Source organism: Lampris incognitus, chromosome 1 (assembly GCF_029633865.1).
Source record: "Lampris incognitus isolate fLamInc1 chromosome 1, fLamInc1.hap2, whole genome shotgun sequence".
NCBI classification, from domain to species: Eukaryota; Metazoa; Chordata; class Actinopteri; order Lampriformes; family Lampridae; genus Lampris; species Lampris incognitus.
In genome coordinates this window covers 92,138,278-92,159,292 of record NC_079211.1, presented here as the reverse complement: position 1 = coordinate 92,159,292, position 21,015 = coordinate 92,138,278, and the positions used below count along the sequence as shown (strand labels likewise).

Below are 21,015 nucleotides of genomic sequence, written 5' to 3'. Positions count from 1 at the left end.
TGTTGGTAGAAGCTGAGTTGTACTTATTGATGTAGTACTATGTGTTGGTAGAAGCTGAGCTGTACTTATTGATGTAGTACTATGTGCTGGTAGAAGCTGAGCGGTACTTATTGATGTAGTACTATGTGTTGGTAGAAGCTGAGCTGTACTTATTGATGTAGTACTATGTGTTGGTAGAAGCTGAGCTGTACTTATTGATGTAGTACTATGTGTCGGTAGAAGCTGAGCTGTACTTATTGATGTAGTACCATGTGTTGGTGAAGGTCTTCTACCAGCTTGTTCTGTCACATCTGCTGGCTAGACACAACACCTTCATGTCTTCTTCACACTCAACACTACCTGCCTTATTCTTCCTCATTTTGCTTCTGTGACGAAGATGGGAAACACTTTACAAACTATAATTTTTCCTGGCCGAGTCCTCCCAGACACCAGCCATCCAGATCACATCCTGCTACCGTCTGCAGGATGTGGACACTCATGGATTAGTTATTGTCGTAAATGCACGGGAAACAGCAGGCATCAAAAATAACGTTTTTTTACATGCGAGTTCTCAGGATTGTAGTTTCAAGCCATCTTTCTCTGCAGCAAACACGCTGGTAAATTGTATAAGAAAGGGAGAAAATGTTTCTGGGTAACCAGAAAAGGCTCAGACACGCACACACCTCCAAAACCTCAACTATGTGTTGTGCGATCCAATGCATAGTTCCCGCGCCAGTACCTTTCAGCAAAACAATCCGGCAAGTTACTTATCCTTTATTATGTATGCCTAGTGGTGTCCCTTCTGGAAGTGGTGTTGGTGGGCCAGTAGGGGGCAATCTTACTCTGGTCCTAATAAAAAAAAACACAAAAATCCAAATGCCCCAGGGCAGTGACGGGGACACTGCTGTAGGAGACGCTGTCCTTCAGATGAGACGGTAAATTGAGGTCCTGACTCACTGGTCATTAAAGACCCTACGGCACTTATCACAAAGAGTAGGGGGTTCCCCGGTGTCCTGGCCACATTCCAAGCCTGGCTCTCTCCATCTCGGCACCTAATCATCCACCCATGTAAGTGGCTAAATGGTTCCTCCCTCTCCACCTCAAGCTGATGTGTGGTGAGCGTTCCGGTGCAAAATGGCTGCCGTGCATCACCCAGGTGGTGCTGCACATTGGTGGTGGTTAGGTGAGTTACCCCTTTCAATGTGAAGCACTTTGGGTGTGTAGATGAAGTGCTATATAAATGTAATGATTATTATCATTAGTGTGAGCGTGTATGTATATCTTACAGGCATAACATCAGGGTCATCGTTGCACATCTGTAGGAACCTCTCTGGACGAGCTGAGGAATGTTCTGGACCCTAGAAAGAAAGAGCGAGGGTGTGACAGACAATATGTGTGTTTATCCTGGGGTGTATGTGTGTTTGTGTGTGTCTGGATGTTTCACCATGCCCTCCATCCCGTGCGGCAGCAGCAACACTATCCCGTTCTGTCGGACCCACTTGGCCTGGCCAGGGCAGATGAACTGGTCTATGATACACTGGGCCGTGTTGTGGAAGTCCCCAAACTGGGCCTCCCACAAGACCAGTGCGTTGGGACTGGCCATGGCAAAACCTAGCTCAAATCCTAAACAAACAAACAAACACACACACACACAGGATTTTAGCATTTAACAAACTCTAGACATGGAAAAAAAAGATGAAACATCCAAGAAACATCTAGAAAGACAGAGAACGTAAGAAAGTCAATCAAGTTTGCAGAGCCAAAGTTCACTAGTTACTTATATTACTAGTATTACTAGTATTAGTTGTATTACTAGTATTACTTGTATCAGTTGTATTACTAGTATTACCAGTATTAGGATAAAACCACTGGAGTAAGAATGAATGCTACGTCATGAGAAATGACAACAGTCCTGACAGCTTTGTCTTTTCTACTCAGCTCATCCACATCCAAATACAGCCGTGTGTGTGTGTGTGTGTGTGTGTGTGTGTGTGTACACATACCCAGCACTCCGTACTCAGACAGGGAGCTGTTACACACGGTGTAGGGAGCCTGGTCAGGCGACAGGTGGTTCATGGGGATACAGGTCCTCTTATCAACATTCTGATCATGAAGGACATGATGACGATGACTGGATACACACACAGAAGAGAGAGACAGACAGACAGAGAGAGAGAGAGAGAGAGAGAGAGAGAGAGACACACACACACACACACACACACACACACACACACACACACACACACACACACACACAGAGACATCATACAAATGTTCAGTGTTATTTACTCAGTGCATCCAGCTGACTTCAACATAAAATAGGGTAAAAGCATGTTGTCACAGGTAAAAACAGAAGTCCAAAGAATTCTTTAAGTACTCAAGTACCTGAATCCCTGTCTTTCTGTGTAGCTACATGTCTCTGTGTTTACCTGAATGTCCCTCTCTCTACATCCTGCCCAGACAGCCTGACATGGATTCCTTCCTTCAGCAGAGAGCCAAAGGCCATGTATTCACCCAAGGCCCAGTCCATCGTCCGATTCCGAATCATCTCAGCCCGACCCTTCAAGATGCGGCTAAGACCTGCAACACACACATGAATACCCAGATATGGACGTCATAACCAAGTAAAGCCATTAATCCTACATCTATGGTCATATTCAAATAAGGTCATTTAAGTTCAAAAAGTCAATTTATTACCGTGTCTACTCCAGAACATTTATTACTGCATCTACTCCAGAACATTTATTACCATGTCTACTCCAGAACATTTATTACTGTCTACTCCAGAACATTTATTACGGTCTACTCCAGAACATTTATTACTGTGTCTACTCCAGAACATTTATTACCATGTCTACTCCAGAACATTTATTACTGTCTACTCCCAGAACATTTATTACCGTGTCTACTCCAGAACATTTATTACCGTGTCTACCCCAGAACATTTATTACCGCGTCTACTCCAAAACATTTATTACTGCGTCTACTCCAGAACATTTATTATTGTCTACTCCAGAACATTTATTACTGTGTCTACTCCAGAACATGTATTACTGTGTCTACTTCCAGAACATTTATTACCATGTCTACTCCAGAACATTTATAACTGTGTCTACTCCCAGAACGTTTATTACCATGTCTGCTCCCAGAACATTTATTACTGTGTCTACTCCAGAACATTTATTACTGTGTCTGCTCCCAGAACATTTATTACCGTGTCTGCTCCTAGAACATTTATTACCGTGTCTTTTTCCAGAACATGTGAATGTGAATTAAAGTTCTTAGTCAAGCACAGTAAATGATTAATAAATCAAAACAGTCCCTCACTGCTACTCCAGTGTCAGTGTATTTACATGTGGTCATGTGTCTTTATGTCTGCGTTTGAGTGTGTATGTACACGAGTATGTTTATGTGTGTATCTGTGATATTTTGTGTATCTGGTTGTGTCTGTGTCTCTACATGCATGTTAGAAGTGATGGGGGTTATATTTGCCTTCCTTTTCTTACATACTTGGACTGGTTTTCATTGAGAAAAGATTGGAGGTGTGGTTAAGAGGATGTCATTGGGAGGCGCTGGTGTGTCCCCTTGAGTTATTTAACGCCAGCAGTTTGCATACATGCACCTCAGGATACGCCACTTTGAACACGCTGTCCAGGACACAACAAGTCCACACCATTCCAGCTCAACACCACCAACCTAAACTGAACTAACCTACCAAGACAGAGTCAGCCACTTATGGGAGCTGACACCCATGGCCGAGGCCTTGTCGGAGGGACCTGCTAACTGCTAGCCTGCTGCCTAGGTGAGCTAGCCCACCTCCCGGCTATTTCTCTAGTCTTGGAAACCAGTCCTTCCTGTTTCTTCTGTAATTTTTCATCATTTTTACACACTCAAGGTTAGGACTAGTATTGCATGCTTAACCCTTAACCCCTAGACCCGACTAGTCCATAACAGCATGTCTGATTATGTGTTTATTATGTGTGTGTATGTCACCTCCGTGGATGGTGAAATCCTCCACAGGGACAGAGGAGGCCATATGGCCAATGTGGGCGAGGTTCTCTTCCGTGAGACCAGTGGAGGGGCAGCTCATAGACTTAGGCTGGCCATCCAAGGTAAAGAAACCTAAAGAGACAGACAAAGTCACAAGATTTATTAGAACAGATGTAGCAATTTGCCTTAAGCCTGATACAGACTGTGTGATTTGGGCCGTCTCAGACGAAAGATAACTAAACATGGTGATATCTTTGGCTGTGGCTCCAAAATGGTGTTCCTACGTCGCACTGCGAGACAGGTTCAGAGACGGCCAATATTACGGTCTTGCGACTGAAGATAACCTGGGACAAAAGTCTGACAGTGTCAGAAATGTAGGATGACCATCTCACAATGTGACTGCTGCTACGACCTACGTCTACTAACCAACCAATAGAAATGCAGCATGAAATGACGCAATGATCAACACCACGCAGAATCTTTGCTGGCGCTAAACACAAACAACCAGACTGTTAGCATCTCTGACCCAAATGCCACGGATTCAACAAAACAAGCAAAATGAGCAACAAAACGAGCTGTGGCGACTATTGAAAGGACTGGATTCCTGCTTGGCATCATGTTGTTCTACCAGTGGCATAGATTGATTACGCGCGCTGATGCAGCACGCACACAGATGACGTTTTTATGGACTTGCATTATACCCTGTGATTCAGTAGTGTTATCATCGTACAGTCTACATACAACACACTTGATGTCATACCCAAGTTTATTAGATCCATATCGCACAGTGTGGCTTGCAATAAACTTATAGTACTGCTAAAATCACACACAGTCTGTAGGAGGCTTTATTCTGCCACACAGACACAGACAGACAGATCAGCTGAGAAAGAGACAGAAACAGAGATAAAGACAACAGAGGGTGACAGAGTGACAGACAGAAAAGGTGGCAGAGAAAAAGATGGGAGAATGACAGAAAGACAAGAGGACAGTCAGGCTGATAGAGACAGGTCTGGTATCCTTCCAGAAACCAGCAAGTAATAACAGACTGACCGGGCCAGGGTGAGTCTAGCCAGTGCTTGATGTGCAGGATCTTCTCATCCTTAGATCGAGCATGTGCCTCCTCACAGATCTTATCATACTTGGCAATCTCCTCCTACAACAAGACAGACAGAGAAGTTTTATGTATTATACCTGGCTGTTTCCTCCATTAGACACACAAACAGACACACACCGAGGTCTAATAACACTTAGCCTGACTTGGTTTGATAGTCTGGTCTCTGATTTGCTAAGCGAGCTTCCTTTTTTTAGATATCAGCCAAGTTCAAGTTGTATGTACAGGCATGTGATCGGCAAAGGGAAAAAAAATCAAATAAATAAATAACTCTCCAACAGACTGCCTTATAATATATACCTTCTAATGTCATGCCTATTAAACCAGCAGCACAGGGGGTCCCTGAGGACTGGACTGAGAACCACTACTCTACTGAGCATGCATGAAGACACTACTCTTCGGTACTACTACCGACAGGTCAGTACATCGGGTTAGAAACTAGATTAATGTGTTAGCTTGTTGTGGGTCTTCAGAGTGATGTTCGGTCTGACACAGCGTAATCTTAAACCTAACCCTAAAATAGTCCCTTAAAGAAGTGAGGACCAGCCAAAATACCCTCACACACCAAGTTTGTCTTCACAAGAAATGTGGGCTGGCAAGGGTCACCAATACGTGCACACTCACAGAACAGAACAGACCAGAGTATGAGGTGTACACAGGATGTGACGTCACTCTCCCTGAGGTAAGGCTTAATGTTAGCTATGTAATTCTGATGATTAAGGTTAGGGGGAAGGAAATGAATGTAGACGATGAGGATCCTTACCAGTGAAGAAAAACAAATGAATGTGTGTGTGTGTGTGTGTGTGTGTGTGTGTGTGTGTGTGTGTGTGTGTGTGTACCTCATACTCCTGCCTTGTCACCACTCCCTCTGCGATGAGTTTCTCTGCGTATTTGAGCAGGACTCCTTTCTGTTTCTTGATCTGTTTGTACATCAGAGGTTGAGTGAACATCGGCTCATCCATCTCGTTATGACCCATACGACGGTAACACACCTGGAGAGCAACAGGGAGAGACAGACAGGCAGACAAACGGGGAAACACAGGCAGGAAGAAAGATTTCTGGGTTAATAATTTTATCAAAAGACAAACCAGGAATAAGGCAGAAAGGGAGAGCTGTGTGTGTGTGTGTGTGTGTGTGTGTGTGTGTGTGTGTGTGTGTGTGTGTGTGTGTGTGTGTGTGTGTGTGTACTGACCAGGTCAACTACAACGTCTTTGTGGAAGGTGGCCCTCCACTCTGCAGCCACATTGCAGACATACATCACGGCCTCAGGGTCGTCTGCGTTGACATGGAAGATAGGTGCGTTGACAACCCGAGCCACATCAGTGGGATAGGGAGACGACCGTGCCATGCGGGGGTCTGTGGTGAAACCAATCTTGAGAGAAGAGAGAGAGAAAGAGAGAGGGAGCGAGAGGGAGAGAGGTTTTAAATTTCCCAAAACCTAAAAGTAGCCAAGTGCACATCCAAACCTGAGAAGGGGTAGTGCTGGATCAAAAATTGTAATAGAGACAGAAAAACAGAAAGATGGGGTGTCCAGGTAGCGTGGCGGTCTATTCTGTTGCCTACCAACACGGGGACTGCTGGTTTGAATCCCCGTATTACCTCCAGCTTGGTCAGGCTTTCCTACAGACACAATTGGCTGTGTCTGCAGGTGGGAAGCTGGATGTGGGTATGTGTCCTGGTGGCTGCACTAGTGCCTCCTCTGGTCGGTCGGGGCTCCTGTTCAGGGGGGAGGGGGAACTAGGGGGAATAGCGTGATCCTTCCATATGCTATGTCCCCCTGGTGATACTCCTCACTGTCAGGTGAAAAGAAGCAGCTGGTGACTCCACATGTATTGGAGGAGGCATGTGGTAGTCTGCAGCCCTCCCCGGATAAGCAGAGGGGGTGGAGCAGAGACTGGGACAGCTCAGAAGAGTGGGGTAATTGGCCAAGTACAATTGCGGAGAAAAAGTGGGGAAAAAAGAAAGAATAAAAAAAAAGAAAAAAACAGAAAGATAGGTTGAGGGTTAAAAAACGTGGCTGAATAAAAGATCATTTGTCTTGTTCGACATGACACGAACCATGACACGAACCATGCCGTGAACCATGACACGAACCATGGTACGCACCATGACACCAACCATGAAGCCAACCATGACACGAACAACGACATGAACCATGGTATGAACCATGACATGAACCATGGCACGAACCATGACATGAACCATGACACGAACAATGAAATGAACCATGACACGAACAATGAAATGAACCAGCCCATCCCCAGATTATTTACATGTGTTTCCCCGTCCGTCCCAAATAAAGTGAGCTAGGGAACGGAGCTTTTCCAGTTTGCTGCTCCTCTCCCAGGGATTATTTTCATGGTGTTCTGAGGCCTTGATATTCAGACACTGCTGGACTCATCTGGTCATAGATGTTTCAGCTGAGTTGTTTGGCCTGTGCTGCCCTTTAATTCTCATTTTTATTTGAACTTTCAGTCGGTTTCTAGTAGTTGTACTCTGTAATACTGTGAGTCTGTAACCATGTGGATATGCTTACGCCTGTATGGACAATGACACGGTCCTCATCCAGGATGTTTCCTGCTTAAACAAAAGGTGAAAGGAAGAAACTTACCTATCATGATATTAACTGTTACCAGGTTAGCATTTATTTGTTCACTAGTTGTCGAAGCATATTTTTTCAACTTTGCGATAATCAAGGGCTTTCCTTCAGACAGGACGCCACCAAGTTCTGAGTGCCCGCTTTACATAGGTGCTTACTTAATCTTTTTTTTTTTCCCCTGCCTTTTTCTCCGCAATTGTACTTGGCCAATTACACCAGTCTCTGAGCGATCCTGATCACTGCTCCACCCCCTCTGCCGATCCAGGGAGGGCTGCAGACTACCACATGCCTCCTCCGATACATGTGGAGTCACCAGCCGCTTCTTTTCACCTGACAGTGAGTAGTTTCACCAGGGGGACGTAGCACGTGAGAGGATCATGCTCTCCCCCCCACTTCCCCCTCCCCCTTGAACAGGCGCCCCGACCAACCAGAGGAGGCGCTAGCGCAGCGACCAGGAAACATACACACATCTGGCTTCCCACCCGCAGACACAACCAATTGTGTCTGTAGGGACGCCCAACCAAGCCGGTGGTAACACGGGGATTCGAACCAGGATCCCCGTGTTGGTATGCTTACTTAATATTAGCCTTACCGAGTTATCTTTCATGTGATAATTACTGCCAGGAGGATTTCTTCTCTCTCACCCTGTGAGACGACCGCCCTTTCTATATGCTAACTACTCTCACCCTGTGAGACGACCGCCCTTTCTATATTCTAACTACTCTCACCCTGTGAGACGACTGCCCTTTCTATATGCTAATTACTCTCACCCTGTGAGACGACTGTGCTTTGCATATGCTAACTACTCTCGTTTATGCAAAGAACATTGGTCTCTGTCCCAGACCAAACCCAATGGTACTCAATGCTAATTCATTTGCATCATTTTCACTTTGTTGTTGGAGCCAGGAAGTCTATCGTGCTATAGAGGGTATGCATTGACGTCATTTTCCCACTGGAACACGCCCCCTCAGTTGCAGTGAGTGGCAAAACATCCCGCAACTTGGCTGCTTTTAGTAGGGGAAACAGTGAAACTGGGATTATAACGCAAGATTATCTGCTTAAATTAAAGAAGGTTAGACTTGACAGTGACACGTACAGCTTACCAAATAACCAGTGGTCCATGGACATTAACATTTGGCCATAAATCGAGTTTCCTGATATTTATATGTACTTGATTTCTACGCCAGGGAAATACACAAAGCAAAGCCTGATATGAAGGTATACAAAAGTCTTGACGCTTGGTCGTATTTCAAGGCGGGATTTGTTGGCGAAATTAAAGTGATGAGGACACCGATGGACATTCTGGTTGTATGTGGACAGGTTTGTACAAATATTTATTTTATTTTATTAAGTTACAACTGTGAAAACTATAACGTTAAGCCAACCAATCTCCCCTTTGTTTGTAGAACACAACACAAGGACGTTTTTAAAAAAATATGCTGACAAAAACTTATGAAAGATGCTAAATATTTAATTGATGAGTAGTCAATACAGTATATGACTTTATGATTTTACCATTTAACATTACCCAAAAATCCAACATAGCCTAACGTTAGCCTACCTGACACAAAACGGGAACCGCAAATCCACGATTTGGTGCCTAGATTCCAGTTCTGCAAACTGCAGCAAGCCATTTGTTTCTCTTTACCTTATCTCTCGGTAGTCTGTAAAAATATAACTCCGATTTCTTGTGAAATCTATTAGTGCAGTCCATGTGCGACATTACGGGGGGGCAAGGGGGGGCAAATGCCCCCCCCAACTCACAAAGAATAATTAAAATAATATATCACATGACGTAATTCAAAAATATGCAAATATTATTTGCTGTAATTACACCTAGGAGCCGCTGGGGGCAATGTAACGATCTGAAGCGAACCATGTTATCAATAGCTCCGATAACGACAGGCGCAGCCATAACATCGGTACACAAAAGAGCCACGCATATCTATGGCTCTGTTAGCGACGGGCGTAGGTAAACATTGGATCACAAAGAGCCACGCATATCTATAGCTCTGACGACGACTCCTAGAGGATAAATTCTGAGTCTCATTACCAGCCAGTCAGACTAGCTTGGTCTAGTCAGACAGGCACGAACTGAGGAAGCCTCTTGGATGAGAGGCGAAACGTCTTCACGGATATATACCAAGTCCAGTTGCACTTGATTCAACTCCTTTGGATACAAATTTGACATTGAAACCGCATGTTTTGTTTATTGCACACTAGTTGTACTTTTACATTGATACAATTATGTGAGTTAAAAAAAATCTTTGCCCCCCCCAATTTTGGGACCCAAATGTCGCTCATGGTGCAGTCTATCACACAACAGCTCTTTCCCATTTTAGATGCATTTTCGCTGTATTCAAGCTGGACATTAATGCTGCCACTCAGTCTTCTTGCCACTCAGTGCCGCATTACCGCTGTGAGCTCCACATCTGTGACGTCACCCACATACCCTCTATTGTTCATTCATTCATCTTCAGCCGCTTCTCCGTGGTCGGGTTGCAGTGGCAGCAAGCTAAGTAGGGCACTCCAGATGTCCCTGTCCCCAGGAACGCCCTCCAGCTCCTCCTGGGGGATCCCAAGGCGTTCCTAGGCCAGATTGGACATGTAGCCCCTCCAGCGAGTTCCGGGTCTACCCCAGGGTCTATTTTCATGCTATTATGCTATATCATGCTATTGTGAACTAAATTAATACAACCCTGTGAATTTAACCTACATCCTATGTGTATTGCCATTCACTGTATAAAAAGAATTGCTCCTCTACATTCGGGGAACCAGTCCATCAGAACTACTCTACCTACGCCGCTGGTCTCCCTTGCCCACAATTGCAAGATTAAAGTGAACTGAACTTTTACGTCTACAAACTGCTGCCCGAGAATTTATTTCGCTGTAGGAAAATTCAATGCTTTGACGACAGGACTGACCGACCGACTCCTGTCTAGATCAGCAAATGAGCACCAGGAACTGACAAACCACTTTATTAACTGCGGAAAAATAAGAGGTAAGGGAACCTTATTTTCAAAAGTTTCCTGTGTTTTGGTCATTCCCTGACTTGTCTCGTTGAGACCTTGCCAGGTAGCATCAATGATCTGAGGTTTTATTAAAGATTCTAAGTTTAGAGTGAATTTTGAGTTTGCTTTAGTGAAAAACTGTGTGCAATTTAGTTGATGCAAACTAGTGAACTTTACTGGACTTCTGAATGTGAATATGCCAACCTCCTCACACCAAGATATCCCAGTCTGTATAGTATACACTGTGAATTTTAGCCTACTTTTACTCTAGTGTTAGCTATTTTAGCTTTAGTTATAATTTCTCAGACTGAATTGTAAATATTTTAATTGTATAATATTTTTTGTTTATTTTTGGATCTTTTTAGTTTCAACTAAATGTGTTATGTCACATTCTTTAGCTTTTCTGAGGTTAAATTGATGCCGAAGCATCTCATTGCAAGCAATGCCTGCTGGGCTGTACTGTTGTGCATTTGACGAATAAAACAACTTGTACTTGAACGACAACAGGAATTTGAATGCAGGAGTGAGAGATACAGGCAGACAGCACCGACAATCAATTTAAAGGATAAAATGACTTAAAAATAGTTTTATTGTTCTGTGTTTGACTGTTTTGGCATACATGTTTGTGTATGTACATATATGTGCATGCATCTTACCTGGTTGTTGACCACAACGTGCACAGTGCCATGTGTGGTGTAGGAAGGCAGATCTGACAGGTGAAAGGTCTCATAAACGATACCCTGACCAGCAAACGCTGCATCTCCATGGAGCAAGATAGACATCACCTACACACACACAAACACCTTATTATCTGTGGTACTTCATGTTTCCTGAACAGCACACATCTATTTGTCTCAGTGTATTTATCCATCTATAATATATCTATTTACGCTGTCTATCATTATCAGCCATCTCTCTGCTTCTTACATACACTACCGTTCAAAAGTTTGGGATCACCCAAACAATTTTGTGTTTTCCATGAAAAGTCACACTTATTCACCACCATATGTTGTGAAATGAATAGAAAATAGAGTCAAGACATTGACAAGGTTAGAAATAATGATTTTTATTTGAAATAAGATTTTTTTTACATCAAACTTTGCTTTCGTCAAAGAATCCTCCATTTGCAGCAATTACAGCATTGCAGACCTTTGGCATTCTAGCTGTTAATTTGTTGAGGTAATCTGGAGAAATTGCACCCCACGCTTCCAGAAGCAGCTCCCACAAGTTGGATTGGTTGGATGGGCACTTCTTTGAGCAGATTGAGTTTCTGGAGCATCACATTTGTGGGGTCAATTAAACGCTCAAAATGGCCAGAAAAAGAGAACTTTCATCTGAAACTCGACAGTCTATTCTTGTTCTTAGAAATGAAGGCTATTCCATGCGAGAAATTGCTAAGAAATTGAAGATTTCCTACACCGGTGTGTACTACTCCCTTCAGAGGACAGCACAAACAGGCTCTAACCAGAGTAGAAAAAGAAGTGGGAGGCCGCGTTGCATAACTGAGCAAGAAGATAAGTACATTAGAGTCTCTAGTTTGAGAAACAGACGCCTCACAGGTCCCCAACTGGCATCTTCATTAAATAGTACCTGTTAGAGCCTGTTTGTGCTGTCCTCTGAAGGGAGTAGTACACACCGGTGTAGGAAATCTTCAATTTCTTAGCAATTTCTCGCATGGAATAGCCTTCATTTCTAAGAACAAGAATAGACTGTCGAGTTTCAGATGAAAGTTCTCTTTTTCTGGCCATTTTGAGCGTTTAATTGACCCCACAAATGTGATGCTCCAGAAACTCAATCTGCTCAAAGAAGTGCCCATCCAACCAATCCAACTTGTGGGAGCTGCTTCTGGAAGCGTGGGGTGCAATTTCTCCAGATTACCTCAACAAATTAACAGCTAGAATGCCAAAGGTCTGCAATGCTGTAATTGCTGCAAATGGAGGATTCTTTAACGAAAGCAAAGTTTGATGTAAAAAAAATCTTATTTCAAATAAAAATCATTATTTCTAACCTTGTCAATGTCTTGACTCTATTTTCTATTCATTTCACAACATATGGTGGTGAATAAGTGTGACTTTTCATGGAAAACACGAAATTGCTTGGGTGATCCCAAACTTTTGAACGGTAGTGTACACGGTCATCTATTAATCCATGTTTCATTACTTATCCACACATCTGCCCATCCATCCTCACCCTGTTGCCTTCTGTGTCTCCACAGTAGAACTGTTCAGCCTTGGTCTTGCCCTGGACCACAGGGTCCACAGCCTCCAGGTGGGAGGGGTTAGCTACCAGTGATAGGGTGATGTTCCTGTCCGTCACTCGGTTGATACGGCGATGGTACATGCCCAGATGGTATTTGACGTCTCCAGACCCCTGCAGGAGGAGGAAAATGACTCAGAGGTGCCTGATCCAGCCCCTCACATATCACCTTACAAATCACCTCAGTTCCTCAGATTTGCCCACCTCTTAGAGGACAACATACATACTGTCAGTACATTATGCAGAGAGAACGCTATTTATGAATGGTATCCTAACCAATCTTTTAACCCAGCCACTGAGGATGAACAAGCCAGCGCATTCGTAGTGCCAGTCCCAAGCCCGGATAAATGGGGATTGTTGGGTCAGGATGGGTATTCGGCGTAACACCATTGCCAACTCAAATATGCGGATCATAAATCAGATTTTCAAACCAGATCGTTCAAGGCCCGGGTTACTAATGACCGCCACCGGTACTGTTGGCCAGCAAGGTGCCGGTGGAAACTATGCTACTGTTGGGCGAAGGAGAAGGAGAGGGGGAAGGCATGTCCAGAGCCAGTGGGAGAGGAGGAAGGGTAGGACTTTGGAGGTGAGAGTCGGAACTTTGAATGTTGGCACTATAACTGGTAAAGGGAGAGCTGACTGATATGATGGAAAGAAGGAAGGTAGATAAACTGTGTGTGCAAGAGACCAGGTGGAAGGGGAGTAAGGCCAGGAGCATTGGCAGTGGGTTCAAACTCTTCTATCATGGTGCGGATGGGAGGAGAAATGGGTAAGCGGTAATTCTGAGGGAAGAGTATGTCAAGAGTGTGTTCTGAGTTCTGAGTTTAAATACTTGGGGTCAGCTCTTCAAAGTAACGAGGAATGTGGAAGAGTGGTGAAGAGCAGAGTGCAGGCAGGGTGGAGTGGGTGGAGCAGAGTGTCAGGAGTGATTTGTGACAGAAGGGTACAAGCAAGAGATAAAGGGAAGGTTTACAAGATGGTTGTGAGACCAGCTATGTTATATGGTTTGGAGACAGTGGCACTGACGAAAATACAGGAGGTGGAGCTGGAGGTGGCAGAGTTGAAGATGATAACATTTTCATTGGGAGTGATGAAGAAGGACAGCTCAGGTTGGACGGTTTGGAGACAAAGCAAGAGAGGCAAGATTGAGATGGTTTGGACATGTGTGGAGGAGAGATGCTGGGTATATTGGGAGAAGTCTGGGTTCAGGGCGGGTCAGTCGACAGAGATGGCCCTCCTTGCAGTGACAGAATCGCTGCACTCTGCGAGAGCAAACTCTCTCTCCTCTGTCCTATTACTCCTGCACCTGTCAGCTGCGTTCGACACAGTGAACCACCAGATCCTCCTCTCTACCCTTGAGGGGCTTAGTGTCACAGGCTCTGCACTCTCAATGTTTGCAACCTACCTGACGGGTCGCTCCTACCAGGTGACATGGAGGGGATCTGTGTCGGAGCCTCGCAGACTGACTACAGGCGTTCCACAGGCTTCGGTTCTGGGTCCTCTCCTTTTCTCCCTGTACACGACATCCCTGGGTTCTGTTATTCGCTCACATGACTTCTCTTACCATTGTTATGCCGATGACACCCAGCTGATCTTGTCCTTTCCTCCCTCTGACACACAAGTAGAGACACGCATTGCTGCGTGCTTGACTGACATCTTGGAGTGGATGGCGTCACACCACCTGAAGCTCAATCTGGACAAGACAGAGCTGATGTTCCTCCCGGGGAAAGGTTGCCCGCACCGAGACCTGGCCATCACCATTGAAAACACCGTGGTGACGCCAACTCGGACTGTGAGGAATCTGGGTGTGATCCTGGACAACCAACTGTCATTTTCTGCAAACGTTGCACCGGTTGCTCGCTCCTGCAGATTTCTCCTCTATAACATCAGGAGGATTCGCCCATTCTTCACTGACGAGACGGCAGAGGTGCTCATCCAGGCTCTGGTCATCTCCCTGCTGGACTACGGCAACTCCCTCCTTGCTGGCGCCCCGACGTCGGCCATCAGACCTCTGGAACTTGTTCAGAAAGCTGCAGCTCGTCTGGTGTTCAACCGCCCTAAGTTCTCCCACACAACTCCCCTTCTCATGTCTCAACACTGGCTCCCAGTAGCTGCTCGCATCCAGTTTAAGACTCTGGTGCTAGCCTACAGGGCAGTGAAAGAAACAGCTCCTTCCTATCTCCAGGCCATGGTCAAGCCCTACACCCCCGCCCGACCACGTCGCTCTGCTGCCTTGGGACACCTGGTTGCCCCATCGCTCAGATGCCCTTGCTGCTGATCGACCCGGTCAAGGCTCTTTTCTGTCCTGACCCCACATTGGTGGAATGAACTCCCCACTGATGTCAGGAGAGCGGAGTCGCTGCCCATCTTTCGGCGCAGGTTGAAAACTCACCCGTTTAAGAACTACTACCCAGTTACTTGTTCTTAGCACTTATTGTATTCACTTATTTTAAAAATTAAAAAAAAATCTCTTTCTTGCGCTTTTATTTTAGCACTGGTTTTGCTCTTAGATGCTTGTTTAGTTGCACTTATGACCTCTGATGACTAGTAGTTCTCCTGATTCCCTACGTTAAATGCTCTTATTGTAAGTCGCTTTGGATAAAAGTGTCAGCTAAATGACTGTAATGTAATGTAAAGAAGGATGCTGAATATGGAGGTGCCAGGGAAGAGGAGAAGAGGAAGGCCAAAGAGGAGGTTTATGGATGTGGTGAGGGAGGACATGCAGGTGGCTGGTGTGACAGAGGAAGATGCAGAGGACAGGAAGACATGGAAACGGATGATCCACTGTGGCGACCCCTAACGGGAGCAGCAAAAAGTGGTAGTAGTAGTAGATAATGATAATAATAATAAAAAACAATAAAATTATCATTATCATCATTATTAATTATTATTATTATTTGGGTTTTGGGTAAATTTTCTTGCCCAGTTTGTTTTTTGGAGACTTCTTGCTGGTATGAAACACTTTCTAAAGAGATGAATAATTTTACCTAATGGGTGTAGTAGTCACAATGCTAACACTAGCAGGGGTATTACTCTTATCAGTAATGGTGGTGCTAACTGTAGCAGCAGTAATAGCTTGGGTAACTAAGGTAAAGGTAATAATAATAATAATAGTCACAAGTACCTCATCAGCAGCCTCCAGCTTGGAATCAAACTGGCAGAAGATCTGTTCCAACTCTTTACGGATCACATTGGCCAACACATTCAGACGACCTCTGGAAAGGGGAGGAGAGAGAAACAGGGAGAGAGAGAGGTGCTGGATGATTTAAACAATTTGCATGTAAAAAACATTAAAGTCATACTGGCTAGCACGCTGGGGAAAACTGTGTCCATGTGTGTGTTTTACCTGTGAGGCATCCCCATGATGACGTTCTCTACTCCATTCTCAGAGGATTTGTCGATGATTGTTTTGAGAGCAGGAATCAGAGACTCACACCCCTCCAGGCCAAAACGTTTCTCTGAAGACCACTTCCTCTGAAGAAACTCTTCAAACCTAAATGCATTTAAATATTCAAACAAGATCACTTTCTCCTGAAGAACTCCTCACCCTTAATAAATTAAGTTTCCTTTATTAATCCCCTTCAGTTACTGCAAATTAACCCATCCTAGCTATGATCTGTGTAGTTAGGAGCAGTGGGCTACCGCCTTCATGCTGTGCCCAGGGACCAACTCCAGTTCTTTTCTCATTGCCTTGTTCAGGGGCACAGACAGGAGTATAAACCCTAACATGCGTGTTTCTTTTTTATGGTGGAGGAAACCAGAGCACCCGGAGAAAACCCACTGCAGACACGGGGAGAACATACAAACCCCACTCAGAGGACGACCTGGGATGACCCCCAGAACCCAGGACCTTCTTGCCGTGAGGTGACAGTGCTAACCACTGGGCCGTCTAATTAAATGCTATAATGTGTGATATTTCTGCTTTCTTAAAGGAATGGACAGGACACTCTATGGCTGAAATTTTCAACGCCATAAGAGACAGGGACAGATGGGGCAATCATCAGGCAGGCAGCGCGAGCAGCTAACGCCCACAAGGACGACACTGGATGAGTGAGTGAGTGAGTGAGTTAAGTATAATTTGACTAGTATATCATAATAAGACTAGCATATATCATAAGACAATATACTATATAAATATAAAGGAAATATACTGATTTACTTGCTATGGATTCTGATTCCACCTCTGTGCTTCTCTTACTGGACCTCAGTGCAGCTTTTGACAAGACTGATCACTGTATACTATTAAACAGAATTGCAAATTTGTTGTCATTGGCCTAGCTCTCTCTTGGCTTAATTCCTACTTTTCTGAAAGAACAGTGTGTCTGCTATGATATTACATTACAGTCAGTTAGCCGACACTTTTATCCAAAGCAACTTACAATAAGTGCATTTAACGTAAGAAATCATAATATTCACTTCAAAATTCTCTGATGTTAAATATGGCATACCTCAGGGCTTGGTTCTTGGCCCTCTACTTTTCTCTCTTTATATTTCACCTCTTGGTCAAATTATACACAATCATGGAATAAATGTCCATTGTTATGCTAATGATACTTGGCTGTATGTGCCTATAAGGGCTAATGATCATACTAAAATGACTAATTTAGAGGCCTGCTTGGCTGCTGTGAAAAATTGGATGTCACCAAATTTCACGCTTTTAACCTCAGATATAACAGAGATGCTGGTCGTTGGTCCTGCTAGACACAGACTCTAATTTGATCAACAGTGATGCTCGACAATGCTGATGTCACCAAGTGTGGCAGCCAAAAATCTTGTGTTATGTTAGATCCTAGGCTTTCCTTTGGTAAGCACATTAATAAGCACATTAAAGAACTCACCAAGACTGCCTTTTTTCACTGATGTAACAGCTAAAATTTGTTCTTTCCTGTCCATGGCTGACGCAAAGACTAATACATGCATTTGTTTCTTCCAGACTTGATTACTGTAATGTTGTTTTCAGGTCTGCCATATGCTCGTACTAAAAGTCTTCAGATGGTTTAGAATGCTGCTGCTAGGATCCTAAATAAATCTAGAAAATTTGACCATATTACACCAATTCTTGCCTCCCTTCATTGGCTTCCTATCCATGTTATAGATCAGACTTCAAGATGTTTCTGCTGACTTATAAAATCCTAAATGGCCTTGTCCCATCTTATCTGTCTAATCTCTTTAAACCATACATTCCATCTTGAGCTCTCTCCGACGTTAAAAAGAAATCAGCTGGTGGCGGGGCCTTTTCCTGTCGGGCCCTGTTCTTATGAAATAACTTCCCTGTTGCTGTCCGACAATCAATCAGCCTGTTAAGTCCTTTAAATCCAAACTTTAAAAGTCATCTTTTTGCCTTAATCTACAATTACTTGCCTTTAAATTCAGTACTTCACGACCTGTACTGCACAGTGGGCAGTTTGTCACAATGAATTTACCAAGCACTGTCCTACTGATGAGATTATAGAATACAGATTATTGCAGCTGTTCTCTCTCACATGTCTTTTTCTCCCTCTGAATGATGTCTTTATCCTTTGCTCTCTCCTGTGTGAATATTGTCTTTTCTTGTCTCTTCTCCTGTGTATGTAAATAATGTGATGTGAGTCTCCCCTGTATGCAAGTGTAGTCTGTCCTCCTGCCAAGTCTACTTGGAGATGGCGGTGGCATGGCTCAGGTCCTAGGCTGTTCCGGTGGTATCTGGATGCTGCTTGGTGTCCACCACATCCTCTTACAATGTTGTATTCTGTAAATCGTATTCTATTCTGTACACACAACATCCATGGCATGTCTGTCCATCTCGGGGAGGGACCCTCCTCTGTTGCTCTCCCTAGGGTTTCTTCCATTTCCCCCCCCCCCCGTTAAAGGATTTTTTTTTTTTAGGGAGTTGTTCCTTATCTGATGTGAGGGTCTAAGGACAGGATGTTGTGTTGCTGTAAAGCCCCCTGAGGCAAATTTGTAATTTGTGATATTGGGCAATACAAATAAAGTTGACTTGACTATAACTAGTATATACACTCACTGGCCACTTTATTAGGTACACCTTGCTAGTACCGGGTTGGACCCCCTTTTGCCTTCAGAACTGCCTTAATCCTTCGTGGCATAGATTCAACAAGGTACTGGAAACATTCCTCAGAGAGTTTGGTCCATATTGACATGATAGCATCCCGCAGTTGCTGCAGATTTGGCGGCTGCACATCCATGATGCGAATCTCCCGGTCCACCACATCCCAAAGGTGCTCTATTGGATTGAGATCTGGTGACTGTGGAGGCCATTTGAGTACAGTGAACTCATTGTCATGTTCAAGAAACCAGTCTGAGATGATTCGAGCTTTATGACATGGCGCGTTATCCTGCTGGAAGTAGCCATCAGAAGATGGGAACACTGTGGTCATAAAGGGATGGACATGGTCAGCAACAATATTCAGGTAGGCTGTGGCGTTGACACGATGCTCAATTGGTACTAAGGGGCCCAAAGTGTACCAAGAAAATATCCCCCACACCATTACACCACCACCACCAGCCTGAACCGTTGATACAAGGCAGGATGGATCCATGCTTTCATGTTGTTGACGCCAAATTCTGACCCTACCATCCGAATGTCGCAGCAGAAATTGAGACTCATCAGACCAGGCAACGTTTTTCCAATCTTCTATTGTCCAATTTTGGTGAGCCTGTGCGAATTGTAGCCTCAGCTTCCTGTTCTTAGCTGACAGGAGTGGCACCCGGTGTGGTCTTCTGCTGCTGTAGCCCATCTGCCTCAAGGTTCGACGTGTTGTGCATTCAGAGATGCTCTTCTGCATACCTCGGTTGTAATGAGTGGTTATTTGAGTTACTGTTGCCTTTCTATCAGCTCGAACCAGTCTGGCCATTCTCCTCTGACCTCTGGCATCAACAAGGCATTTTCGCCCACAGAACTGCCGCTCACTGGATATTTTCTCTTTTTCGGACCATTCTCTGTAAACCCTAGAGATGGTTGTGCGTGAAAATACAGCTAAATCAGCAGTTTCTGAAATACTCAGACCAGCCCGTCTGGCACCAACAACCATGCCACGTTCAAAGTCACTTGAATCACCTTTCTTCCCCATTCTGATGCTCGGTTTGAACTGCAGCAGATCGTCTTGACCATGTCTACATGCGTAAATGCATTGAGTTGCTGCCATGTGATTGGCTGATTAGAAATTCGCGTTAACGAGCAGTTGGACAGGTGTGCCTAATAAAGTGGCCGGTGAGTGTATATCATAATATGACCAGTAAATATATCATTTGACAAGTAAAATAATAATAATAATAATAAAACTTAATTTTAGATAGCACTTTTCTAAACAAGATGACTAGGTTAATACCTGCTGGGGTTTCTGAGCAGTAATGACTGAAATAAAAAAGACTCATAGCCTCTCATTCCCCAGATTTCTGCATTCAGAAACACAAGCTGAAGTAAAATTGACAGAAACGCTGATGAAGTCACTTCAAACACTGTAAACAACAATATGACAATGGGGGAAAACTTGTTTTTCTAAAACTTCTTTCAGTTTCTTAGGGCCCATACACACCAAAACCGACTAGCGGTGATGAAGGCTGACTGTTGCATCGCCTCGTGTCACCTGCCGTCTGGGCCAAAAAGTAGCACTTGAACACACCGCAAAGACTACAGCCGATGGCCAACAAGCATGTATGTTCTGTACTGATTCGCTAAGCTGAACAGCCAATCAGAGTGATCTCTCTCACCGACGGGCTCCGCCGATTCAACATGCTGAATCGGCCAAAAAGCTGCCAACAGGGGTCCGACGGTGCGGGACACACTGCAAAAACTCGGGTCACAGATGCTCACCGACAGCCCGACATTGGCCGATGGCCAGCCATCGGCCTGGTGTGTCAGGGCCCTTAGTTCTCCGAAATCTTTTTCTAAATTGGGTCTGTGAGAACTCTCACTCTTGAGTGTGGCACTGTTGTTGCATGTCATCCTGTAAACTGGTAAATTTCTAGCAAGAGGTTCTACAAACCAAGTGGATAAGACCATGCTCCTCAGAATGGCTCTCTTCCAGGGCTGAAAATACTGGGTCTAGAAAATGATCCTGGTACCAGAT

At 44.5% G+C, this 21,015-nt stretch overlaps 1 protein-coding gene across 2 annotated transcripts in view; it reads right to left on the bottom strand.

The window, feature by feature from the left end:
- The window catches only part of ogdha (oxoglutarate dehydrogenase a), a 99,732-nt gene that overhangs the window by 9,062 nt on the left and 69,655 nt on the right, over nucleotides 1–21,015 (bottom strand). For both annotated transcript variants that reach the window (XM_056273945.1, XM_056273956.1), the window contains 12 exons: nucleotides 16,293–16,439; nucleotides 16,071–16,161; nucleotides 12,881–13,060; nucleotides 11,347–11,475; nucleotides 6,273–6,452; nucleotides 5,920–6,072; nucleotides 5,020–5,122; nucleotides 3,973–4,101; nucleotides 2,409–2,559; nucleotides 1,983–2,110; nucleotides 1,424–1,602; nucleotides 1,266–1,337 (listed from right to left, as the gene is read on the bottom strand). In XM_056273945.1, coding sequence (XP_056129920.1) covers nucleotides 1,266–1,337; nucleotides 1,424–1,602; nucleotides 1,983–2,110; nucleotides 2,409–2,559; nucleotides 3,973–4,101; nucleotides 5,020–5,122; nucleotides 5,920–6,072; nucleotides 6,273–6,452; nucleotides 11,347–11,475; nucleotides 12,881–13,060; nucleotides 16,071–16,161; nucleotides 16,293–16,439 — 1,642 coding nt within the window. The remainder of the gene's footprint in view (nucleotides 1–1,265; nucleotides 1,338–1,423; nucleotides 1,603–1,982; nucleotides 2,111–2,408; nucleotides 2,560–3,972; nucleotides 4,102–5,019; nucleotides 5,123–5,919; nucleotides 6,073–6,272; nucleotides 6,453–11,346; nucleotides 11,476–12,880; nucleotides 13,061–16,070; nucleotides 16,162–16,292; nucleotides 16,440–21,015) is intronic.